The sequence below is a fragment of the Danio rerio genome, chromosome 11 (genome assembly GCF_049306965.1).
Source record: "Danio rerio strain Tuebingen ecotype United States chromosome 11, GRCz12tu, whole genome shotgun sequence".
Taxonomy (NCBI): Eukaryota; Metazoa; Chordata; class Actinopteri; order Cypriniformes; family Danionidae; genus Danio; species Danio rerio.
The window spans coordinates 22,514,711-22,540,402 of NC_133186.1; the positions used below are offsets into that span (position 1 = coordinate 22,514,711).

The window sequence follows — 25,692 nt, forward strand, 5'->3', positions numbered from 1 at the left end:
TTTGGGCTTTAATACTGACTAATTTAACAAAGTATAACGTATACATTAAAATAGAGATCTGTAGGAGTGTACTCATTTATGCTAAGCACTGTATGTATGTTCACATTAGGCTTTTTCTACCACTTTTTCATTTTATTATTAACATTTGTTCATCTAATGTGAGGTCATTGTGAAGTGCTACATGTTATACTTCATAATCCTTTTGCAGTTTATTTAGGTTGAAACATTTGTTTCATCTGAACATGCATATACAATAGAGCAGGGCAGCTCAACCCTGCTCCTGGAGATCTAAAGTCCTGAAGAGTTCAGCTCCATCCCTGATCAAACACACCTGAACCAATTAATTAAGACCTAAACGGCACTTGATAATTACAGGCAGGTGTGTTTGACATGAATTGCAACTGAAACCTGTAAGATGGTAGATCTCCAGGAACAAGGTTGGTCACCCAATAGAGCAATGCAGTAAATATTGTTGTTATTATACTTGTTAACATTACTTTTGTTCAGCTTAGGTCAATTTTGTGCTAACACTGTTTATCGCATGATAAATGCTTCATCTTTTAATCGCAGCAAGAATATTCAACTCTATCATAAGCCTACTTTACATAGTGACTGCCACTGTACTATTCACTACTGTCCTGATGATTTACTGTAATGATGGTGTTTTTTTTTTTTTTTTTGCATCTGTCAGATGTGTGTATGTGCGGTGTGGTCGCCATGCTATTTCTGTTCTTAACACTGCTTATGATGACATACAGGCTTATGCTTTGATTAAGCGGTGGCGTGAATTTAAGCAGGTGTAGTTGTGTTGGCATATTTTGATAACAGATGCATTTTAGGCTTGGCTCAGCCAAATTTATTTGGGCCCACCCACATTGTGAGTCCTGGCTATGCTAGTGCCGTGATGGGAGGAATAAATGGGCGTTTAATGAGAATACTCTGGAGTAATGGAAGAAACTTTGGTGTGGGTACTACAAGACTGCAGTACAATGTCTGAAATTCCAACAGTAAACAAGGAAACACCAATTAATAATTAATCAATTCAACAGTTGGGTGGCACAGTGGCTCAGTGAATAACACTGTCACCTAACAGCAAGAAGGTTGCTGGTTCAAGTCCTGGCTGGGCCATTTGTTTGCATAGAGTGTGCATGTTCTCCCAGTGTTTCCGTAGGTTTTCTCCGGGTGCTCTGGGTTACCCCACAGTCCAAAGACATGCACCATAGTGAACTAAATAAACAAAATTGGCTGTAGTGTAGTGTGTGTGTGTGTGTGAGAGAGAGAGAGAGAGAGAGAGAGAGAGAGAGAATGTGGGTGTATGGGTGTTTCTCAGTACTGGGTTGCAGGTGGAACGGCATCCGCTTTGCAAAGCATATGCCGGAATATTTGGCAATTTATTTCACGGTGGCAACCTCTGAAATAGAGACTAAGCCGAAGGAAAATAAATGAATGAATGGTATTCAGCAGTCCCATGAGACTAATTTCTAAATCACCTTAAAAGCAATTTATTTCAATCGAAAAAAAATCTTATTGGTGTCAAGATCATAAAAGTCCACAATGTGACATACATTTCAACAATACTAAACAACAAAAATTTAAATATTAAATGACAGCAGGACTGCATCTCCTGTTAGCTTGGCAGTGATTAATTTCTGAATGAATCTCCATTTGTAATAAATTAAGATTACGATTGATTACATTGCCTTTTCACAAAGACAGACTATAGATTCCTGTATGAATTCATCATTGGAATTCATTAAACCATCAAATGCCTCTAATATTTACTTATTAGACATTCACTGTCAGCTACTTTTTTATTTCTATTTAGATATTTATATTTTCAGTTTCACATTTCGGTCAAATATGAATAAAAAGCTTTTAAATCTTTAATTTATCCGTAAAATTTTTCCATATTTTAGTCAATTTGAGTTTGTAATAACACTTTAAGATAAACGTCTTTATTTTGTAAAACATTAGATTGTTTTGTGAAGAATGTTGCAGTAAACATTGTTTAAATAAATATATCTAAAAACAGGCGACGCAGTGGCGCAGTAGGTAGTGCTGTTGCATCACAGCAAGAAGGGCGCTGGTTCGAGCCTCGGCTGGGTCAGTTTCCCCCACAGTCCAAAGACATGTTACATGTGAATTGGGTAGGCTAAATTGTCCGTAGTGTATGAGTGAATGAGTGTGTGTGAATGTTCCCCATAGATGGGTTGCAGCTAGAAAGGCATCCACTGCGTAAAACGTGCTGGATAAGTTAGTGGTGGTTCATTCCGCTGTGGCGATCACAGATTAATAAAGGGACTAAGCCTAAAAGAAAATGAATGATTGAATGAATAAATATCTAAAAACAATCGTGGCTACTTTAGTCTAAATGTTTGTTGTGAAATAAACTACTAATGTCTGATATACATTTAAAACATGACTTTTTGTTGAAATTTCTCAATCCAATTGAATTTATGAATAGTCAGATCAGTTCATCTCCGCATCGTTAAGTAGATAACACGTTTTAATCGACTGACAGTTCTATCTGAAATATACATTTAATTTATAACCCTGAATGCATCTAATCTTAAATCAGGGTGGTCAGACTCCCCTTAAACAGCTCCAATAACTCGATTTAATCTTCAGTCTGTTGAAATCTAAAGTAGCCATCCAGATATGCAGAACGCGCCTAAAATGTGTCCGTTTAAGTGTCGAGCGTGCTGTAGTGCGTCTCAGTGTGTGTCTTTAAGTAGTACGCTGCGGTAGGAGGAGTTGTAGCGATTGTGACGCCGCCAGCGGAGCCGTGGTGCTGAGCTGAACAGCGCCTGTCCACCTGCAGTAGGGCGCGAGACCGACCGGGACAATATTCTCTCGCATCGCTCAGCGGAACCTGCTACCGACAGCACATCTCACAGGAATTATCTGCACGTTTGTGAATAACAAACATCTGCCTCCTTCGCTGATGGCCAAAATGAAAACCGGCTGCGCGATTCTTGTGGCGTGTGCCTTAGTTGTGGGCACATCTTTGGTAAGACTAAATGTTTTATTTACAAACATTCCTGAAGTAATAGGCTACTACTTAAAATCAAATTCTAGTAAGCTGATTGTTTGGTGGAGTGCACTTGTGTAGGTGAATTTATGTCGGTAGGCGACTTACTCAAAGAACAGTAGTGGTGCATCGAGCGCTTAAATACTTTGTGTGTTTGGAAATCCAAAATTGCTGTCGTAGCACTTATATAATAGTCGCTTTTTCTGTCAAATAGCGTTCCAACAAGTACATCAGTTTGTGGTGAACACTAGTCGTCTATCTGTAAGCTGCAGTGGCTTGCAGCTGCACTTTTAACACACATTGCAGAGGATGCGGCGATGCCTGTGGTGTGTCTGCGAGTAATAGTGCTGCTCTGTCCTTACCGGAGGAATATGCGAATATGCAAATCGATTTAATATTAATATGCATGCTAAGGAATATTCATGCTCCTATTCATAACATCAGGGATAATTTAACTTGTAGGGTTGCTTTAGAGTCAGCGATGCACATTTCTCTCCCTCTCTCCAGAAACAATACGAGTAGAAGAAGCCCTGTACATGAAATCTAAAAGGTGCTGGAGTGTTAAGTAAATATAAGTTCTGCAAATAAGACACATATTGCCGTTGAACGTGGTGGATATTGACATTCACTTTGATGACTCATTCAGAATAAAAATCTATCCAGCTGGGGGTGAAATGTAGCTATAGAGATGCATTCACATGGTGGGCAGAGGCAGCGATGCTTTAGAAAGTAACCATCTCACAGCCCTCTGACTAATGTGATCTGTAGGGATGCTTTGACAGAGACTGTTCCTCTGTGGATATATGAAAGAGCTTAGTGCGTCGCTTCTTTGTTGTCTTGATATTTCAGGTTCAGAGTTGTCTGGGAGGGAAAAAAATGCAGGGAGAGGAAAAGATAGAGACCCTTAAAGGCAACCTCTCATTCGGTTTTAGACACATCCGAGGCCTGAGCTTGAACCCTAGATCGCTTTAGAAAAGACCACCATACTGAGACTGGGATAACCTGAATATGACCCACCATCTAATTATGCAAAATCTCCGTGGTGAGCACTATCCATTGATGCATACACACATTCTCTCTCTCTCTCTCTCTCTCTCTCTCTCTCTCTCTCTCTCACACACACACACACACACACACACACACACTAGGTCACTCTCCTAAAATAGATGCCACTGTAATGGGCACAATTTCTCCACTGATTTACATGGCAGATCTCCAGCGCAACCTTCTTTCCTCTGCACTTCCTGTTTTCCGTCGCATCCCTGTTTTCACCCTCAGTTTATTTTAATCATCAAACAGGCTCGTTTAGCTCTTGTTAAATTTTTAGAGAAGCTCTTGATGTTTTCACTTTTTTTGAAAACCACCATTAAAACCATGCAGGCATTCTGAATGGGAATTAAATCACAGATTTGCCGCCTTTGATTTAGAATTTGTCAATTTACATATTTGCATAGAAGTATTGAATATTCAAACACTCCACTGGATAACAGCAGAGTAGGGATTCGCAACATGCACTCCAGAGGGTATTTAACCAGGTTATAGGAGGTACTTATAGTGTATTTGATGTAATGACTGTATAATGAATGTGTAACTACCTTTATTTACAATGTTTACCTAATTTACAGATAATTATTTAACTAATCTTAGTTAAATAATTTATCATTAATTTATATAGGCCTATACAGATTATATATAATTTGTATATATTTTTTTCTCACAATAATTTTAAGAATTAAAGAAAATTAATTAAAAAAACAAATATGTTAACATGTTTAGTGACATTATTTACAATAAACTGAAATAATTTAAACTGAAATTAATTCATTTTTTATGCACTTACAGCATTTACTAATGCATTTTTTTAAGTCAACAGCTGTACATGTTAATATTAGTTAAGTGACCTTAGGTAAATTAACTATCAATCAACAGTTGTATAATTTGTTAACTAAAACAGACAAAGATATCAGTAAATACGGCAAACATTGTCATATTAACTGCTAATTAATGTTAGTAAATGCATTCACTTACATTAACTAATGGAACCTTATTATACTGTAAGGTATTGCATTTTATTCACATGTATTTATAAAACGGTAAATATCAAGTTACATGATTTTGGTTTGATGAAAAAAGTTACTTGAACCTCACTGAAAGTGACGTAGATGGTACAGTGCATAAGGCAAAAAGCAACGCTTCCATCTAGGTGGGTGTCATGAGCGTATACACATTACTAATCATCAAGAGCTACAGTTGGCGCATGTCTGCTTTTAATAAAATTCTCAAAGCCAGTGTCTCCTACTGATCACAATCAATGTGCATATTATTCGGCTTTGGCTTGACCCGGATGAAAGTGACGTAGATGGTACAGTACATAAGCCTTGGAGCACTATAGAATAGCTATTCAACCCTAACAGTAAAATTGTGGCATCCCTGCTCTGTGATTTTGCCTCCTGTAGGTATTTATATCGGTTTCGATAACCGTGAATAATAACTACAGCCCTGTGGTCACAAATCAATTTGCCTAACCACTTCCCCTCTCTAGTGTCTTCATAGCCAATAATGTCTGTCTTTCTCAGGGGAGTCACTGGAACGCTCAGACGGTTGCTCCATGCAGACCTGGCTTCTCCCAGAGCTTCTACACCGTATTTGTCCCCAGGGTTGTGCTGCAAGGCCTGAACATCCACAAAGGTAAGAGCTTGCAGTGCATTGCACAATTCGGTGCTGGTTTATATGTGTGTGTGTGTGTTAATCTCAGTGGAGGTTTAGCAACAGGTTTGTGGGTGAACACAAATGCTCGTGTATCACTTCCTCTCCCTTTTTCTGTGTGTGTAGGCTAAATGCAATATGTTGAATATCATTTCAGCTTGATTTTTGCATTTTTTTGGAGAAAATGCACAATAGCTTTTACCTTTTCAGTAATTTAGTAGTTGGGCTTACTGTATGATCCCTCAAGATGTGTTGGAACCAGTTTCAGCTGGCTTCAAAAGAAAAGCACAGTGTGGAATAACAAGCACAAATAAACGGTTTAAAAAGGAGGAGCGGAGATGCAGATATGCCGGCATGCTGAATGTTGATAGTACACGCAGGACCAGTAATGCAATTAGAACACGTTTAAAACACACAATGCTTCTCCAATGCAATTTTCAAGGTCTGCGAAATGTCAGGTGATGCATTTAAAGACTCACATCCGCGATGTGCCAAAAGCAACGCTTCCATCTAGGTGGGTGTCATAAGCGTATACGCATTCTTAATCATCAAGAGCTACAGTTGGCGCACGTCTGCTTTAATAAAATTCTCAAAGCCAGTGTCTCCTACTGATCACAATCAATATGCATATTATTCAGCTTTAGTTTGACTATCAGACAAACCTTGGCTGGATGATTAAAAACATAAATAAATAAAAAACGGAAAGAAACCCATAATCTGAATTTAATGGATAGTTCAGTGGCCCGGCTGGCTACAGAAACCTCATTTAAATCTTCTGTTCAGCTCCCGCTGGGTGTTTTTGCCGCTTTGAGCCTTAAGCTTTTGCTTTTTTTTTCTGTCGCTCCCCCTCTGTCCTGCGTGTAATACAGTTCCTCTATTCTTTTCCACTTCTTTTCAGCAAGATTTCAGCCGTCCTTTTATTCCGTCGCTTTTCATTGCCATTGTGCATGCATGTGTGTGCGTTATGCAAGGATATGCTTTATCTGTGGAATTTGTTTTGCTGTTATGGAAGGAGAAAAGATGTCGCGGGTAAAATTGGACTTGCAGAAACAAATCATGCAGGAAAATGGCACATTGATTCGATCAATTACCTGTTTTTTTTTTCTTCCCCCTCTGCATTCAAACTTTGATTGAGTAGAACTGTTATCAGGGTAATCAATGGTTTTATTCACATGAATGTGGTTGTTTAAAGTGAGATGTATTTGTTGTTTTTAGGATAGCTGCAACTTTTACATCAGTATAGAAAACTCTATAGAAAGTCCATTTAAAAATCTTTGTGGTAATTGCAGAAATTGGGGTGCGTTCACACTTGTGAATGGATTCTGATGTGATTGCTTTTTTAATGCAGCTGATTGTGCGTGAATGCTGGCATCTAAACACTGGGAAGTTGGTCCTTGTTCTGCTTTCAGATGAATTGGTGCTGTTCTACTGAAATATGACACAACACAGACAAAAGACCTCTAAATGAAACCAAAATGAGGCATGATGTCTTGACAAAAGCTCTACTTGAATGTGTCTGATTACTCAACATTTGTGATTCCACATATTGATTTGGATCAGACTAACATGTCCCTGTTTATTAAAGTGAGGGGTTTGTCTGGGCATTCCAGAGTCAATAACAATAACTTTAATAACAATAATTGGTCATTTTGGTTGCGTTAGTTTTATTACAACAGTTTTATTTTTGCCATTTATTTGTATTCCACTTCACTTTTTATGCAACAGAAGCATGTGATGTGAATTTGGTTACCACAGTAGTTTCAAAAATACGTTATGTGCACCATTTACTTTGTGCATACAGGTAGCAGGTGCGCATTTTTTTTATTGCAGTAATTTGTTTATTCACCAGGCGGCTCCTTGAGGGTGTTTATGTGTTATCAAAGTAAACTTTGGGCTTTAGGCTCTGTATGGCAGATTTGGATGGGATTAAACAAAATATGTATGTTAAAATGCTTTTTTTCCTACTGACACCATGGAAGACTAGCCCTTAAAACAGTGTTAAAATTTCAGCTTTACCCATTACAATACAGGTCCAAAACCTATACTTTAATGGATAAAGCTGCAACTTTAACAATATTTTTGGGGCTCCATTCAATTGCATCAGGGATTCATGGCACTGTTTCGACTCCTTATACATTTTATTGACTTTTCATGAGTTACCAAGTGATAAAGATATTTTTTTAAATGTTGTATGTATACACATGGGTGTTCAGTCACAGCACAAAGCTGTTTGGGACATTATGTCAACAATGTAAATTCTAAAAGCCTTGTTTTTCGGTCACACTTTATTATAATAATACTATTCTTACTTTTATCAAACAATTAACTATGCCTTTTAGCTCAATAAACTCCTAATCTTAATTTCGCGCGGCATCAAAACCACGTGATTAAAAACAACCTGTTGACTAATACTGTATGCAAATGTTTATATTTACAATACATTTTATTACATTTTATTACATGATACATTTTATTGTAACAAATTCATTTATCTCTGTGATTTAGTAGATATATTAAATGAGAGCTTTACTAAACAAATGGATCTAATTTGATTTGTATTTTAAACCTTAAATAACAGTTAAAAAGTTGTTTTTTATTTCATATTTCAAGTTTTTAGTTACTATATTATGCCAAAATCATTATGCATAAATCTGCATATTTATTTATTTATTTTTATTTTTACAAACTTTTGCTCAGTAATAACAAAACAAAGTAGGTTATTGCTAGCGCTAGTAATAAGTCACGAGTTACAGTAATAGCCAGGTTGTGAATTACAGGGGGGTTTGGGGGATCTTATCCCTCTAATTTAATGCTTGATTTATGAAGATCATAATAAAACGAATAAATGGTGAGGTATGGGGGGTCTGCCTTTTAATAGTTAAGAAATAGTTTGTCTGATCTGTATCTTAAATAAATATTACTATTTAAATAATAGATAATGTTAATATATATTTGAGCACCCATATAATGGTTCATGACAGTCCCCCCCATTCATCAACGTATAATTCGCACCCTACTAATAATAATAGTAAGTGTTTGTTTTAGTGTTGCATCATTAGATTTGGTTTTTGAAAATGACAGTGTGAATGATAAACAAATCAGGACTAAATGTAAAAAAAATGCAAACAAACCCTAAATCTTCTGTTTACCATAGTTCCAAGAACAGATTGTTTTGACTGCAGCTTGTGAAGGTGTTGAGGGAACATTGTCAGCCATTGACATATCAGATGCGCTTGTTACACAGCACGCCGTTGGAGTGTTGGCGCGCGTGTCCAAGCACTCGCACATGAGTCAATCATTTTGTTTACTCGCGGATTTGGATATGAGCATTTTGCTGCGATTGACTCTGTGCCCACAATATCCACCGGTGCTCAAGCAACCACCTTTCCTTCAATATCCAATAGTGCACTCTTCATTTCAAAAACATGCTTACCCCAGCACAACTTGGCACTTGGGTGTATATCGTCAGGCTGCAGTATGAGCTCTTATATGGAGAGTGATTAATGTACAGTCACCGGCCGGGGGGGAAGGGTGATGTGTTCAGAGGAGCCGTAGTAATCGGGGAGTGGGGTCGCCTCACAGGGACGTTAATGATAACAGCCTTGTGTAACCCAGAACCGTCAAAGGGGAGAGTAATGGGTGAGTCGGTTTGCTCAAGTCGAGAAAAGCCAGCGTCAATTTAGCCGTAATTGTAAACACTGCTCTGACACCTTGCGAATGCTAATGGCAAGCTGGGAAATTCTCAGGAGCGCGGTGTGGTCTGAGACTTGAACTCGGTGGTGGATTTGAGAGTAGAAAGTTCCGCTTGACTTGCCTCCATAACTGTTTAATATGGCTGCGGTGCACTGGGGTGAGAGTGAGCGATTCATCTCAGTTCTCTAGGTACTGCTTAGCATTGGTCTCTAAAGCCTGGCCATCCAAACAGAATCAGATATGACTGCTCTTTCATGGCCTGGGCAGTCGGGGTTTGTGCCAGCTGTCCGCTAGTCTTGCAGCTGCCTGCGATGCAATTTGCTGATTCCGTTTAATTACACCGCTAGCTTGTTGTGTTTATTTTCTTTTCATTTATGAAGGTGTTTGTTCGCGCCGGGCTTTTAATTATAGCAAAGTTCAGGTATTATGACAACAGCGGTGCATCCATACCTATTATCCTCTAATCCTCGTCATCACTTTTATTGTACTTCTAAGGATAACGAGCCTATTAAAGGCACGGCCCCTTGAATGAAGTTGAGCGGAGTGGTTATAATTCAACCATCCAACATTTCTAATATCTTTACACAGTAAAAACAGACAGCGTGAGTCCCTTCAGGCGCTCTGCCTCACTAGATGTGATTCATCTTCACTCAGCATGTGAAAAGATTCATCATTTATGCTGACAAAATATAAATGCCAGGGTTGTCACATATTCAGCTGGCCTCGGGAGCATATGAAAGGCACCCGCACGGCCACAGTAAATAGGTATGGTAAGCATTTGTGTTTTACATGATTGGATTCCAGATCCTAAATGGTAAGTTTCGTGCAGCGTGCAACGTTGACTGATGATGCGATCATTTAGTATGGCTCGTTACAGTGGTGGGAAGTCTAGCTCAGGAGAAAATGATGTTTTATGAGCTTTTATTGTGTTACGTCATGTCTTCCGGCGTTTATGCAAACATTTATAGACGTATAAACTCATGCATAAATTCTGTGTTTTCATGCATGGGAGGACACGCTGAAAATAGGAGATTGTAACTGTTGTATGGAGAGCAATTCTCACTTTTGCTTATTAACTATTTGCTTATTAGCTTGAACAATGACTGTTTAGTAGTACTTATAAAGCACATCTTAATGCATTAGTCTGCATGAGCATATTCTACATCTTAAAGGAAAAAGGGAGATTCAAGCAAATTTGTTACAGTGATTGTGTGTACAAAAGCTTACGTCATCAACAAGTGTTGCTGTCATAGTAACTCCATAAAATAAGGTTAAATTTTTTAATAATTGTAATTAGCTAATGGCATTATCACAGAATAAATCCCAATGGAGTATATACAAATCTTGTGTCTATTTCTACATATTTGAAATTTTTTTGGTATCTTCACACAAATATTTGGCAAATAATAATAATAATAATAATAATAATAATAATAATAAGAAGAAGAATATTTCCCAGTGATGGGTTGCAGCTGGAAGGGCATCCGCAACATAAAACATAATTGATAAGTTGATGGTTCATTCCGTTTTGGCGACCCAGATTAATAAAGGGACTGAGCCGAAAAGAAAATGAATGAATTGATGATAATAATAAGAATAATAAACATCTATTTTGCTCATCCAGGTAGCATTTATTTTGTAAACAAAACAAAGATAATAATAATAAAAATAAATATCAAAATCTAATAATATTTTGACTATTTACTGTAACTGTGTAATGGTTAAGCTGTATTTTTAACAACCATTACAGTCAGAAATCATTCTAACATGTTGATTTTTAAGTCAAGAAGAATTTATTAATTTAGAATACAAAATATGCTTAAGCTGGCGTCGCAGTAATGCAGTAGATAGTGCTGTCGCCTCACAGCAAGGAGGTTGCTGGGTCGAGCCTCGGCTGGGTCAGTTGACGTGTTCGTGTGGGTTTCCTCCGGGTGCTCCGATTTCCCCCACAATCCAAAGACATACGGAATATGTATGTGTTTGAATGAGTGTGTATAAATGTTTTCCCAGAGATGGGTTGCCGCTGGAAGGGCATATGCTGAATAAGTTATTGGTTCATTCTGCTGTGGCGACCGCAGATTGATGAAGGGACTAAGCCGTAAAGAAAATTAATGAATGAATACACTTAAGCTAATTTTATACTTTTGATTTTCATACTTGATGCAAATGCCATTGTACTATTATTTATAAGAACAGGGGGCAACTCAAAGCAACCGAGAGACGAAGCCAACATAGGCTCATTCTGAAAACGTAGCCCTATATACAGTTCTGAAGATCACAAATTAAGTAGCCAGAGGAACGAATGTCTGAACTTTGTCTTGAAAATGACCGATATGGGGTTGTGTGACTGTGTTCTTTTTCGCGCTTATCAGCTGACCACTTACCTGTGTATGGTCAGCTTTTCTGCTGTTACCAGATTGCCCAGTGGCTCGTCGCGTACATTGGAAAATTTGAGACACAGTCAATCGGTCAGTCAACCAGTCGACAGTGGCCTCTAGTGGATATACGTTATTGGTGGTGGAGGAGAGACACTGATAGAGCCAATTCAGTGGATGGGGATGATTGGGAGGCCATGATGGTAAGGGCCGAGAGGGAATTTGGCCTGACCACCGAGGTCACACCCCTACTCTTTACGAGAAGTGCCATGGGATTTTTAATGACCACAGAGTCAGGGCTGGTAGACTTTTAATTTGCATATTTTCTTAATTACTGTAAACGTACTCAGTGACATCATATTTGACGTGTGCACCCAAGCAAACTTGCTTTTTTTTGCTGCTTTATACATTTATGAAAACAGTTAATCATTTTAAGCCTTTTGATGAACAGACATCTCAGAAGAGCTGTGTTAACTAAGAAAAATTCTGTCATTTATTATAAAATTATTAATTAAGCGTGCCTTGCTGAATACAATTAACTTATTTAATATAAATAAACACTGAATCTCATCATGACCAGATATATTGAGAATTACATAAAAAACAAACAATACAGACAATCATGCACAGCACCCAAACATTTATACAAGCACATAATGTCTATAAAAGCGAACAGAGCATTTGAGCGTGGGCTTTTCCAAAGCAGAACCCCACCTGGGACAGATAAACCATGAAAACGGATATTCCACTGATTGCACATTGTAGTGTAAACCATCATCTCGGCCTAAGAGCAGGATCAGGCACTTTGAAGCCAAAGACAGAGAAATGGAAATGGGCGAAGAGGGGGAGGAGGACAGGTAGACTCTCGCAATTTGATTTGAGTCGCACTTACCCCTAAATGCTGCTCTGAAAGGATCCTGTCAGAATGTGTTGAAGAGAACAGGAGCGATGAACTTCAGTGCATAACCCTTTAATATCCGACGCAATGCTGGTGGGAAATGGAAGTCAGTCGCCTTTGCCGTTAGTTCAGTGGCGGCCATTAATCATCTTAATTACTAGTGCTTATGCATAGTCAGAGTCATTTGACTTCTCTGGCAGATTTGTGGCATTTGCAGTGCCGCAAATATACTGCCTGCTTTGCCTTTTCGTAGACATTATACATATATGGCACATTTTATCATCAATAAAATAGAGTAAGTCCACACTTCAGATGTCCTTTCGCTTTAAAAATATGTCTCTCCCACAAGGACATCCATTAAATCCAAACGCACAGACATCTCATGGCGGTTTTACAATAGAAGAAGAAGTAGGACTTCACCTGTGAGATGGAGACGCTTGGACTGAATCTCTCTCTCTCTTTCCTTCTCTCTCTCTCTCTCTCTCTCTCTCTCTCTCCCTCTCTCTCTATCTCTCTCTCAAAGTTTAGCTCATTATCTGGCAAACACATTGCTCTCCACACTTATGGCATGCTGTGGAGGCTCTCATGGATACAGACATTTACAGAAGCTCATTAGGATGGTACTGCTTGAGCCCTTGTGTAGCTTTGTGGTCACTAACACAACAGGGTTAACAGTTTATTTAAAAAAATAGTAAGACAAGAAAAAAAACTGGCAAGAGAGAGTTTTAGCTGACTTCTGATTGGGAAGAGCCTCATCTAAAGTCAGCGTAATCAAACAAACAGCTATAAGCAAAGGAGAATGACAAACATGTTCAGTAATGTTTTATTTTAAATTAAAATATGTATTATAAACAGATTAATGCAAGATGTGTTGTCTACAGATTGGGTTGACAATAATAATAATAATAATAATAATACACAGAATTATTGTTCTGTTAATTCAATATTTCTTATAAATGTATGTATAAATATGTATAACATGTATTGAATGTGGGCGACTCAGTGGCTGAAGAAGGTCGCTGGTTCAAGTCTCGGATGGGTTAGTTGGCATTTCTGTGTGGAGTTTGCATGTTCTTTCCATATTCGCAATCTCCCCCACAGTTATGCGGTATACAGTAGGTGAATTGAATAAACTAAATTGGTCGTAGTGTATGTTTGTGAATGAGTGTGTATGGATGTTTTCCAGTACTGGGTTGCAGCTGGAAGGGCATCCGCTCTGTAAAACATATTATGGATAAGTTGGTTGTTCATTCCCCTCTGGTGACCCCTGTGCATAAAGGGACTAAGCCACAGGTGTCAAAGCCAGTTCCTGAAGGGCCAAAGCTCTGCACAGTTTAGTTCCAATCCTAATTTAACACACCTGATCAAACTAACGGAGTCCTTCAGGCTTGTTTGAAATCTACAGGGAAAGCTGCGGTGACACTGGAGTTTGAACTTGTAAAATTCTGTTGTGCAGCTCTTCGAAAAGGGGCAGGATTAAACAAGATGATTAGACATTTAAAAAAGTGAACAATTGCTCCATATTTTGAATTTCTGTCTAGAGAGGTCATGTTTTGATTTTCGATTGGTCTCATGCAGTCAAGTGATGTGATTTCGCAGGTCACATTTCACCAAGCTTGAATTTTGCACCGCAGCAACTGCGAAACTTTGTTCTAACGTATTCATGTGAGTATGAATGGAAGTCTATGAGGAGTAAAGTGCAGTGTGACTGTGTGTTGAAGCAGAGTTGTAACTAAACTGTGCAGGGCTGCGGCCCAGGAAGTGGCTTTGACACCTGTGGACTAAGCTGAAGGAAAATGAATGAATACAATGAATGTGATACAGTATCTACATTTGTAACATATTATGCATATTATACATACATTTATTATATGTAATTAATGTAATACAGTGTTTACAGTAAGGCTGCACAATATATCGTTTAAGCATTGATAACGCAATGTGTGCGATGGCAATAGTCACATTGCAAGATATGCAATGTTGATTTATGAATACAGATGACCAGAAACCAAAACACTTTTGAAACACTTTTGAAGACACTACAGAATTAAACCATACTAGAGTGAAAGGTTTTCGTCTGGATGTGTTATTAAGGCCTGTGACTGTGTGAGCATTTTAAGAGAACAATGGTCTTAAACTCAATGGTCTTAAACGATGGTCTTATACTCAATTCCTGGAAGGTCACAGCTCTGCATAGTTTATCTCCAGCCACCTCCTACTCACACCTACTTAGCCTCTAGTTGTCTTGAAAGCTTTGATTAGCTTGATCAGCTGTGTTTTATTAAGGTTGGAGCAAAACTGTGCAGAGCTGTGGGTCTTCAGGAATCAAGTTTGAGATCTATGGTTTAAAACATTTTAGTAGTGCATGACAAAGTTTAATAAAAATGTATTTTATTGATTTATTTATATGATGAACATTATGCAGTGTGATTTTACATTCAATTTCTGTACGTACCTGAATACTGTTACTCTCTTCAGAAAATCATAAAGCATGGTTTATTTCACTTTAAAAATTAATTACATTAAAATATATATTTATATTACACTCCCAAAGGCAGAGAGATGGAAATAAAGGAATAGGAGGAAGACAGGTAGACTCTCGCAATTTGATTTGAGTTGCACTTACCCCTAAATGCTGCGCTAAAAGGATCCTGTCAGAATGTATATTTACATTAAAATATATATTTATTTTACACTCCCCTACAGAATCATCCTAATCAATCTGAAGTAATTACTATGCAAATAGAGCTATTAGAGTCTTAAATAGCTCCAAATTTGTCAGCACGTGACCCCCAAATATCAATGCCAGTGATTCGCGACCCCCACATTTCTTGGAGGTTGTTATAAATCTAAAAAACATTGCACACACAATAACAAGCCTATATAAACATAAGCAAACACGACACAAAATAGTCCAACAGTTTAACAACCATGTCATTTTTCTAGTAGTTTATTAATTTGTTTAATTTAATATTAACCCCACCTAAAGGGACTGGTGGGCACAACATTTTCAGCACAAGTCTATTCTTGGTTTAATTTTGGAGACCGCCACTCAAGGACCACCCTCAATGTTTATTTGTGGTCTGTATTTATTTTTTATGTATTTGATTGCCATAAAGATGTCAGAAAGTTTAACCTGATGCTATAAAATTAATCTGCTGTAACTGACACCATTGCTGTGCTGTTGGTCTAATGTAAACACAGTAATCCTATGAAAAAAATAAATAATTAAAAGGCTTATGGCTTTTCATTTGCATGTGCTGCTTTTTTATGTAACTGGTTACTACTATTTTTATCTTCTGTACAGGTTATAGATAAAATATGATCGTTCTAATAGTTTAATAAAATTTACTTGACTTCTGGAAATCGCCAAGGGTCCCCCCACCCTCGTCACTGTCCTGACCCCCGGTGGGAACCACTGATTTATGCCATCTGGTGAAATTGTAATGATATTGCAATAAATATCAAAGAAAAAAAATTGCAATGTAAAATTTGTCCAATATCATGCAGCCCTAATTTACAACAAGTTAATATAATAAACAGTGAATTATTTTTATTTTATTTATTCTATTTATTTTATTATGTTGTGATATATTGAATATGTCACAAGTTATAAAACAACAGCTTACTAAGCACAATAAACAGCTTGCCATGATAAGCAACTGAATCATAACAAAGTTCTACGTATCTGTTCTATAATGCTCATGGCTGTTCAACACTTCACCTTGCCTGGAAAAAAAACCTAATAAAAACACAGTTTATGATGTTTTCTAAGATGTAACCGTGATTTTCCTGTCATTATACAATGATATTCAACTGAAACCAGCAAGGCCGTCTACTCTGCTCAAGTGGAGCAAGCATACAAGAGAAACAGACAGTGTGCTTTATGCCTGATTTACTTTCCTATTGCAATTCTGTCTAGTTTTTCAAAAAAGTAATAATACAGTATTTCAATCTACATTAAAAGAACACATCTTGAACTGTGTAGATCTCATTTTTCTATCAATCCGTCTGTCTTTCACCCACTCGCTTGCCTAGTGTTTCTTAATTTGTGAAATAATAATAACTTATAGTTATCATCATCGTACTTCTTCTTCAGTTGATTGATTACATTCAGAATTGGACAAATTTTTGTATTACTGCTTTTATAAAATGTTATGTTTAGATGTGCAAAGACGTTATTTCAGTAAAGGGTCATAAAACCCCCCTCTTTCGGTTCAAGTCCAACTCAGAAATTTTCAAACAAAAGCTTCGTAATCTGGGTGGAGCTCTGTGAGCAAAGGGAGGATTGGGTGTGGCCGGCAAAGCAAAGAAAAAAGAGGGAAGTGAACAAGTGTCGTCATTTGTCTCACAAAATAAGACCCAAACAGTGAGGAGACCCATGATTTTATAGTTAAAAGCAAAGAAATAAACAGTAATTTATTGTCCTGTTACATTTGTTGTTCATAATTTCATTAACACATAACCACAATTTGTCAAATCATAGTAAGGATAACCGTGTTTATTTAAACACAAAAAATGAGGATGACTTCTCTCCTCCTGAATCCCCTGGTCTTAATGCAAATACAGTGGATAGCGGTGCAGCAGGTCTATTGCCTTTATATTTCAACCATTACCCTGCCGGTAATCTAGAGAATTTTAAACATAAGCGAACACAGCAACATGGATATAAGAGATGTGTCTGAATGTTAACAAACTCAACTGATAAAAGACAAAGTCCACCATACTCCAATTTTCCAAGAGCTCTCCCAAATAAAATGTTTGCTACAAACCAACAGCTTTGCTGTTTCAGCCCTGACAGCATGGCTGTGAAAAACATTCAACAAACCCCTTGGATCATGGAAACAAACACACACAACCTATGCAGTGCGCAATCTCATCCTGTCATTGGGTCTTGGCAGGTGTGCTATGCCTTCGAAAATCACGTGCACTCATGAATAATAAAGAAGCAGGGTCTTCTCATAGGATAAGAAAACTCCGCTATGAATAATAATGAGAAACCGACATGTCATCACTCCACCAGCAGATTTGTGCTTCGTCACTCATTTTGATCACACCCCAATAATTATTTTAAACCCGGAAGATGAAATTAGCTGAAAATAGTTCAAAATGATCCTGTTTTCCCCACAATTAAAGCTGACCGGTGCTAACGTTGTCTTAATTTATGCTCAACACTTACAAATCTTTTAATTTTTCTTAAAAAGTACTCGGGTTGCCTAAACCTTTAACAACGCACTAATTTTCATATACTTCTAGCATTGGACATTGGATGAAATTTAATTCAAAGCGCACTCCATAATCACTACATAATTCTGAAATATACTGAACTGCCTGAAAAAGAAAAACGCTGTAACAAAATTTGGTATTGGTGGCATGGTGGCTCAGTGGTTAGCACTTCCTCACAGCATGAAGGTCGATGGTTCGAGTCCTGGCTGGATCAGTTGGCATTTCTGTGTGGAGTTTGCATATTCCCCCCTGAGTTGGTGTGGGTTTGCTCTGGGTATTCTGGTTTCCCACACAGTCTAAAGACATTCACTATAGGTAAATTGAATAAGCTAAATTGCCTGTAGTGTATGTGTGTGAATGTGAGAGTGTATGGGTGTTTACCAGAAATGAGTTGCAGCTGAAAGGGCATCCGCTAAAACATATGCTGGATAATTTGGTGGTTCATTCCACTGTGGTGACCCTAGATGCAAAGTGACTAAGCAGAAGGAAAATGAATGAATAAAAATTTGGTATCTACTCAGGAAAATTATGTAACAAATCCCCCTGTAAAAATCTATTAATATAATACCGAAATGAATAAAGCTGTAATGCTTGGTTTATATAAGGACTACTGCAGTGTAGGAAAGTGCACTTCAGTGCAGGAAATGGCAGTAAAAATATGTATTGCAATTAAAATCTACGTGCACAAATTGATGAAGCAATTGAAGGTGTATTTGGGATGTTTCTTTTCATTAGACTGAAAACTTTTATAAAAGAAGAATCTCAAATTTTACAGCTGCCTGCAGTCTCTTACCTTAATTTGTCTTCTTATGAAAGTGCAGTTCAATGTCTATTTAAATATAAATCAGATTGGACTTTCATCTTAAAGGAAGACTTTGACCGCCTTCTGTGTGTATACTATTAACCAGCAAGGCATATCTCATTTGCATTGGCCTCGTCACTTACAGTTATGTTCTGATCTAACATATTCAGGCGCTTTGGTGCATAAGGTCTCTAACCTTAAATGGAGGTGGAAAACGTGTACTAGAAGGCCTTGAGCGAACTGCCTTTGAGTGAGCGGGGGAGAAAAGCATTGATGTCGATACATTTATCATTAGCAGTATCGAAGTGAATATTTCTCTTTTATGAAAAAGTCTGTTCATTATATATCAGGGTGAGAAATATTACTTGTACGCAAGGACATGCCGATCCAAAAGCACAACTTTAATCTATAAAATATTTCTGTGCGATCAGACTGGCATTGAATGATTGCAATGCAATATAAGGAAATAGTTTATTTGTGAACAAACCATTTAGATTCATTGAACCAAAAAAAAAAAAAGAATTATTGTTTGACTGTTCACTGGTACAGCATGGGTTTGCCAAGAACAGCTTAAACAGATGTCAAATCTTATGAAGATTCGAGTCATTTTAAAAGTTTTAATTAATTTTACAGTAATACTATGAGGAAATATATTTAAAATGTGCTTGTGTGTTTTTCCTTCAATGAAAATAATGTTTCATTATGACGAATATGTCTGTTAAAGTTCACAATGTCTAAAAAGGCATGATTTAAAAAAGTAGTAATAATAAAAAAATAAAAAAAAAGTTTTATCTATATATATAAGGGATGAAACGGTTCACAAAAATCATGGTTCAGTTCGATAAGAAACAGAGGTGTCACGGTTCGGTACTTTTTCGATACTGCAAAAAAATAAAAAAGCCAGAGGATTTCTCTGATCTTACTTTTTAAACGTATTAAAACTAACATCATAACAGTATGAACGTTTTATTTTTATTTTTTTACTTTAAACAGTAATAGAGCTATACTTCCGGGGTTTCTGCTTAACAGCAAATAAAACAAACCCTTCTTTACAAAATTCAAAACCAAAAAGCTTCCAATAAAAAAATTAATGTAATATTGTTGTAGTTAGACAAATAAAAATAAAAGAGCAAATTAACTCGAAATTAACCTTTTTCTTGGTAGCACTGGTGCTCCTAACTTTAAAAATTATGTGATGTGAGCTGCAATATCAGTTTCATCTCAGTGAATGCATGCTCTTTAGCGATGTTGCAGGTGGTATCAGTCGCACGATTGACAGCATCGTGATGATTAAATGAAGGGTTAAATAACGTTAGAACTTCTCTTTCTTAAAATGTGTAGATTTAGTGGCAAACACTGTTACCTGAAACATCCGTCCCAACAGCTTAACGGTGAATGCTTTAGTCATAGCGGACTTTAACTACTGTAAGTCTTTTATCCCCTCTTCGAAAAGTGTAAATGCTGGATTGACAATCAGCACATGATCAGTTATCAGATTTGTCATTATTTGTAACTCTAGCTGGTTTCAAAAACTAAATCTACCAGTGTTGTTTTCATTCTCTCGTATCCAGACCTTTACATTTTCGCGGCTATAGCTCCCTGTCATCGGAACTGAGTGATTCACAGGCAATATGAACCAATGGATTTGCAATCTGTTCTAGCACAGTGGGCCAATAAGAGAGCCTGAAGGCGGGGCAAGGATTGCGGGCTTTTTTTGTAATTCTCTTTTATCTTTTTAGATATTAGTCTGAATCGTTCGGTTTGCAATGCGTACCGCAAGTCTTGTACCGAACGGTTCAATTCGAATATGCATATCTTTACACCCTTATTATATATATATATATATATATATATATATATATATATATATATATATATATATATATATATATATAAATCATGTCATTTGTGAGGATGTGATGTAAAATGTGGTGCATTAATCATTAATTTTCCTTCAGCTTAGCCTCCAACTATTCCAGCATATTTTTTTTTTAAGCAGGAGATGCCCTTCAGCTGCAACCGCGTATTGGGAAACACCCATACACACTTATTCTCTCGCTCTCTCTCTCTCGCTCACACACACACACACACACACACACACACACACACACACGCACACACACTATAGACAATTTAGTTAATTAAATTCACATATAGTTCATGTCAGACTGTGGGGGAAACTATAGGAAACCCATGCGAACACAAGGAGAACATGCAAACTCCACACATAAATGCCAACTGACCTAGCCGGGACTCAAACTAGTGACCTTCTTGCTGTGAGTGCAGTTCTAACCACTGAGCCAACGTGCTGCCCTTGCTACATTACATTAGGAATATTTATACTTTGATCTCCACAACCACTTAAGCAACCAAAGGCTGCAGTCTTTGTTCTTTATATACAGTACTATAGTCATTTTGTCCTACTTTATTTACATTTGGTAAAATAAGTATTGAACATGTAACCATTTTTTTTTTTTAATCAGAAATCAAATTACTAGTGGTGCTGTTGACTTGAAACTACTTCACCAGAATTCTACTTATTTTACCAGATGTCAGTAATACCAAAGCAATTCATGCAATATTTTTATTATTAATATTACAAAAAAAAAAAAGTATACTACCAGGATGATGAAGATGAAACCAGGGTGGGCATTTCAGCCAAACAATCATTCCAAACACAGCCAAGTAACCTCCAAACCAGTTTCAGAAAAAGAAAAAAAAAGCTTCTTGAATTGCCCAATTATCCTAAATTCAAAAGAAATTAAGAGTTAAAAATCTGAGTTGTCAGAAGAAACCCACAGAACATCCCAACCCTGGGGAAAAATACAACACAGACTCATTTGGAAAATATGCACAGGGCTGCATTTTTGTGAACTGAGAAATTTGTTCCCCAACGTACATAATGGCTGCATTTTGTATGTAAAACGAATGCTATGAGGCAGTACCGTTTACCTCTGTATGGACAGCTTTTCCAGTATGACTGTTTGCTCGGTAGCTCACCAAAAATGGTGCCAGACTTCAAATCTGTCGAAGCACATATTTCCAATAAGCCTGGATTGAAAAAAATTGCACCTGAGGAAGTCATTCAACTCTAATCTTTATACAAGCCTTCTATACATGTATTTAATATAATTAAATAGTTCAGTGAGTTCTCCTTGTGGTATTCCATTGTTAATACATATAGCAAACTTTTTATTTTGTTTATTGGAGTGGTGTTTGGGTTTTTTACCAAAATCTGGGTCAATTTCATGTCAGCAGCTTCTTTGAAAATATATTTATCAAGAAAAACCATGACATGCTTAAAACTTATTTATTTGATTCACTGTATATAGTATGCACACACAGAGACAAAAAGATTCTTTTTTTTAATGCACAGTCCCTTTGAGAGTATTTACATGTATAATATGCAAAATACATTTATACACCACACAACTCTTCACACTTTTAATTTCTGTACACACATGTATGTGTCTCAGTGGACCGTTCTGAGTTTTCCATGACTCTGACCTGCCGGTATCTTTAATTTCTCGTCATGCCCTTAGGTTCTGTTTTAATTACTTCTCCTTTTGACACGGTGGGTTTATTTTAAGGAGCAAACACTAAAACGCCACAGGAAAGTGAACATGATTCAGCCCAGAGACTCTCAAGGTTTGGCACCAATCTAAACCGAGTAAAAAAAAAATAGGAAAGAGGTGAGGTGTAGTGCTGTTGGAGATGGAAGAAGGGCTGGGGGGAATGAAGTAGGGAGCATGAGAAAAAGAGGTGAGGAATGCTAATTGTATTCATAAGATGCAGCTTTAGTTTATCCTTATCTATGTGCTTTTCTCTCTCTTTTCTTTTGAGGCTTCACTTCAAGTCCTCAGGCGGTCTTAAAGAGATTCTGTTGAGAGCGCTGTGGTCAGGGACTGTCCGACATGCATTTAGTCTGTTTACTTATATAAATTCAGGACTCCAGAGGAGAGACAAATACAAATGGACAAAAAGAAATTGTGCTTTGCTTTTACGTTTTATGAATCTGAATGGCAACTGTGGCAGCTTGACAGTTTGTCATTTGCTTGTCAAATCACAAAAACAAAAGGACAAAAATGTAAAACATATTGCAGATCTAAAGCCTAAAACAGTGCTATTTTAGATAGATGCATGTCTGTTTTTTATTTTTTTTATTGTGTAACAAAAATGAATAAAGTCAAATCATATTTGAAACTATTTTCCAATGTCTTTTCCTAAAAAAGAAAAATAAGAAGAAATATATATGTATTTAAATACACACTCACCGGCCACTTTATTAGGTACAGCCTATAAGTACTGTGTTGGACCCCTTTTTGCCTTCAGAACTGCCTTAATCCTTCGTGGCAAAGATTCAACAAGGTACTGGAAATATTACTTAGATTTTGGTCTATATTGACATGATAGCATCATCCAGTTGCGGCAGATTTATTGGCTGCACATCCAAGATTGTTAATCTCTCGTTCCACTACATTCCAAAGGTGCTCTATTGGATTGAGATCTGGTAACTGTGAATGGCATTTGAGTACAGTGAACTCATCGGCTTGTTCAAAAAAAACAGTCTGAGATCATTCGCGCTTTATGAAATGGTGTGTAATCCTGCTGTAAGTAGCCATCAGAAGATGGGTACACAGTAGTTATAAGGGGAAGGACATGGTCAGCAACAATACTCAGGTAGGCTGTGTTGTTGACACAATGCTCTATTGATACTAATGGGCCAAAAGTGTGCCAAGAACATATCACCCACACCATTTCACCACCACCACCACCAGCCTGAACCATTGATATAAAGCAGAATAGATCCATGCTTTCATGTTGTTGACGACAAATTCTGACCCTACCATTCGAAGACTCATCAGCAACATTTTTTCAATCTTCTATTTTCCAATTTTGGTGAGCCTGTGTGAATTGTAGCCTTAGTTTCCTGTTCTTAGCTGACAGGAGTGGCAACTAGTATGGTCTTTTGCTGCTGTAGCCCATCCGCCTCAAGGTTTGACGTGTTGTGCGTTCAAAGATGCTCTTCTGCATACCTCGGTTGTAACGAGTGATTGGTTCCTGCCATGTGATTGGCAGATTAGATATTTGTGTTAACAAGCAGTTGGGAAGATTAACAAAATAAAGCCATGGGACTAGCAAAATTATGAAGGGACTAATAAATAATGATTTTGACCTTGCTATTCTAATAAATGTTTAACTATGTTTTATGTATTTTTTCTATACCGAAAATTATATTATATTAGCACAATTTCTTTACTGTATATCATCTTTGAGTTTTATGCTGAGGGTTAGTCATGAGACTTTTTTACAATAAGACTCCTATAGCTCAAACAACATTTCGAGATGTTGTCCTACATTCTTTAAAAAGATTTTTGCTTGGTTCCTTGGCTTTGTTTTTAGCCCAAAAGATGAACGTATGTAACAAACGGAAGTGCAACATTGCAAGACACTCATAATTACTGGCAAAATGAGATTCAAATGATAGTGATGTGGTAAAGGACTGTCTGACCTGGCATTAGTCTGTTGACTTATATACATTCAGGATTCATGAGGAGAAAATAACACAAATGGACAAACAGAAAATGTGCTTTGGGTTACGTTTTATTAATCTGAACGGCAAACACAGGCAGGTTGACTCATCTCAAACCTGTCAGTCTGTCATTCGCTTGTGTCTTTGGGGTTGCATTCAGTGTTTGCAGTTGATTTTGACTTGATTGACAAGGGCCACAGGACGTGGAAGCGTCCCTCCATTCAGTTAGTGATTATCTTAAATGAAGAAATTAAAGGATTACAAACTGGCCCAGTAATCCAGCCGTCAATCTCTCAACTCATTAAGGAGTAGGAGGAGAGAGGGACTGGGAGAAGAGACGAAACTTCTTAGGTGTTAGAAAGAGAGGATTAGTCTTTTGGTATCTCGCTCGGCTCGGTTTCTGTAATCTTTATGAAACCTTGTGTCATTATAGATGATACTATCACACACACACACACAGCGTTCTGTTGAAAGAGATAGTTCATGCAGAAACGAACATACTGTCATTTTGCTTGGCCTTGTGTCATTATGAAGCTCTTTGGCTTTCTTTTGGTGATTATTGTTGTTTATTGTTATTGTTGCTCCTCTTTATCGCATGAAAGGGCTACAAAATTTGAAAAAGGGGTTAAAAAAGGTTTATTTTGCATTAGATAGAAATTAATAAGGTGAATATGGATGTTTATTTATGTACTTGTTTCAAGAGTTCACACTTAGCTGATGATTTATAAAAGCTTGCTTGGCATGCTGTCCCGGAAGAGAGCCCCGAGCTCAAGGGATCCTCAAGCCCGGGGTTTCCTCCCATTGGCAGAGCGAGAGGGAAGCCTGAGCTCGGTGGATCTCAGAACTCCCCGACTGCGGTAGCTAAGGGAACAAAAAGGGTTAGACAAATGCTTGATTGTTATACGTGTTGAATGTCTTTGGATGGTGGGAGAACACTGGAGAAGCCGGGGAAAACCCACGCGGACACGGGGAGAACATACAAACTCCACACAGAAACACCCACCGGCCCTGAGGGACCAGGGCCGGCAGTGTTCTTGCTGTGGGGCTCGCAGTGCTAACCACTGGGCCGCCGTGCCGCCCAATCAGAGGTAAAGGAGGAGAATAGGGAAGGAGGGTTTTTTTTTTTTTTCAAACGAAGATAAGATGAGCTGAACACTGTGGTTATTTATAGTAGCTTAGGGCTCATGTAATTGGAAGATAGTGATTAGCAAATACGGGACCGGCTGTGATAAATCATAAGCAAGTGATCCTCTCGAAATTAGTTTATGAATAAACTTCACTTATTTTAATAATGACAGCAATACTGATTATTGCTTTATTGGGACTTTTGCAAATTCAATTATGGCACATTATCACTAAGTCATACGGTCGGGTCACCTTTATCAGAACTATGTCTCCACTGCCAAAAGGGTATCAATGGTGAGTGAG

The 25,692-nt window shown here is 37.5% G+C and overlaps 1 protein-coding gene across 5 annotated transcripts in view; it reads left to right on the forward strand.

Annotated features, from left to right (window-relative positions):
* Positions 1 to 381: 381 nt before the first annotated feature.
* The window catches only part of cdh4 (cadherin 4, type 1, R-cadherin (retinal)), a 473,468-nt gene continuing 448,157 nt past the window's right edge, over positions 382 to 25,692 (forward strand). Inside the window, exons 1-2 of one of the 5 annotated variants that reach the window (XM_073915480.1) lie at positions 382 to 437; positions 5,608 to 5,719. Coding sequence is in view for 3 of the 5 variants with exons in the window: in NM_001045273.2 (NP_001038738.2) it covers positions 2,945 to 3,010; positions 5,608 to 5,868 (327 nt within the window). In the remaining 2 variants the exon portion in view is untranslated. 5 annotated transcript variants of the gene reach the window in all.